Raw genomic sequence first — 870 nt, forward strand, 5'->3', positions numbered from 1 at the left:
TAGTGGCACACGCATCCACACAGAACTGCTGATACTGCTGCTGCTGTCTGCATCACCCTTCTTGTTGTTTGTGAGTTCAGGAGGAAGTGTTGTTGTTGTTGTGGTGGTGGTGGTGGTGGTGTTGGCCGTTGAATCAGCATTGCCATTCTCTTGTGAACCTTCTGTGCCAGTCGTGCTTTCAGTAGATTGTTGTTGTATAGGAGTATTGTCGCCAGTTGCGCCATTACTGTTTATGGAAGTATTTGCTTCTGTTGTTGGTTTTTCTGTGCTCGGAGACGCATGACTCGTTGCCCCATCTTGAGAAGGATCACTCAATTGAGCGTTCTTAGTTTCTTGATCTGTTCGTGTTAAAGAATGAACAGTACTTTCACCTCCTGTAGAGCCAATTGGATCCCCTCCTCCTGAAATCTTTCTTTGAGTGCCTTCTGCTTCTTCTTGAAGTCCTCTTTTCGGCAATGTTCCTGCCACAGGTTCACGGGAATCAATAACAGAAATGTGAGATCGGTCCTCACTACCACCCATATCAGGTGCTTCAGAAGTTTGGCTCTTTTGGGTGAGCAGCTCCACCTCTGGATCAGGTCCAGCTTCTTTTTGCTCGTGATGGGGTACAATCTTTGGTTCCTTTAAATGGGTTACCGGAGGGGATTCAGGTCGTTCATTCACCCTATGATCTGTTTGCGCTTGACTAGAATACGGATAAGTACTGCCCCACACATCACCCCAAAAGGTGCCATTAAAAACAGCCATCACCGCCTTTGGCTGTCCAGCATTAGCAGTAGTAATCCTTGTTGTTGTTGCTGCTCTTGCGGTACGCTGGCGGCAGAGGTCTGCGTACTTCCCACATGCAGACACACGGCTGCCCGCACCGCA

General features: G+C 48.4%; 1 protein-coding gene across 1 annotated transcript; it reads right to left on the minus strand.

Annotated features, from left to right (window-relative positions):
* On the minus strand, positions 1 to 852 carry TM35_001841010 (uncharacterized protein; the record flags this gene model as incomplete). Its single annotated transcript, XM_029031983.1, has 1 exon — positions 1 to 852. A coding segment is annotated over one exon (852 nt), but the record flags the coding sequence as incomplete, so codon positions are not given.
* Between the last annotated feature and the right edge of the window lie 18 nt (positions 853 to 870).

The sequence above is a fragment of the Trypanosoma theileri genome (assembly GCF_002087225.1).
Source record: "Trypanosoma theileri isolate Edinburgh chromosome Unknown TM35_Tth_184_V1, whole genome shotgun sequence".
Classification (NCBI taxonomy): domain Eukaryota; phylum Euglenozoa; class Kinetoplastea; order Trypanosomatida; family Trypanosomatidae; genus Trypanosoma; species Trypanosoma theileri.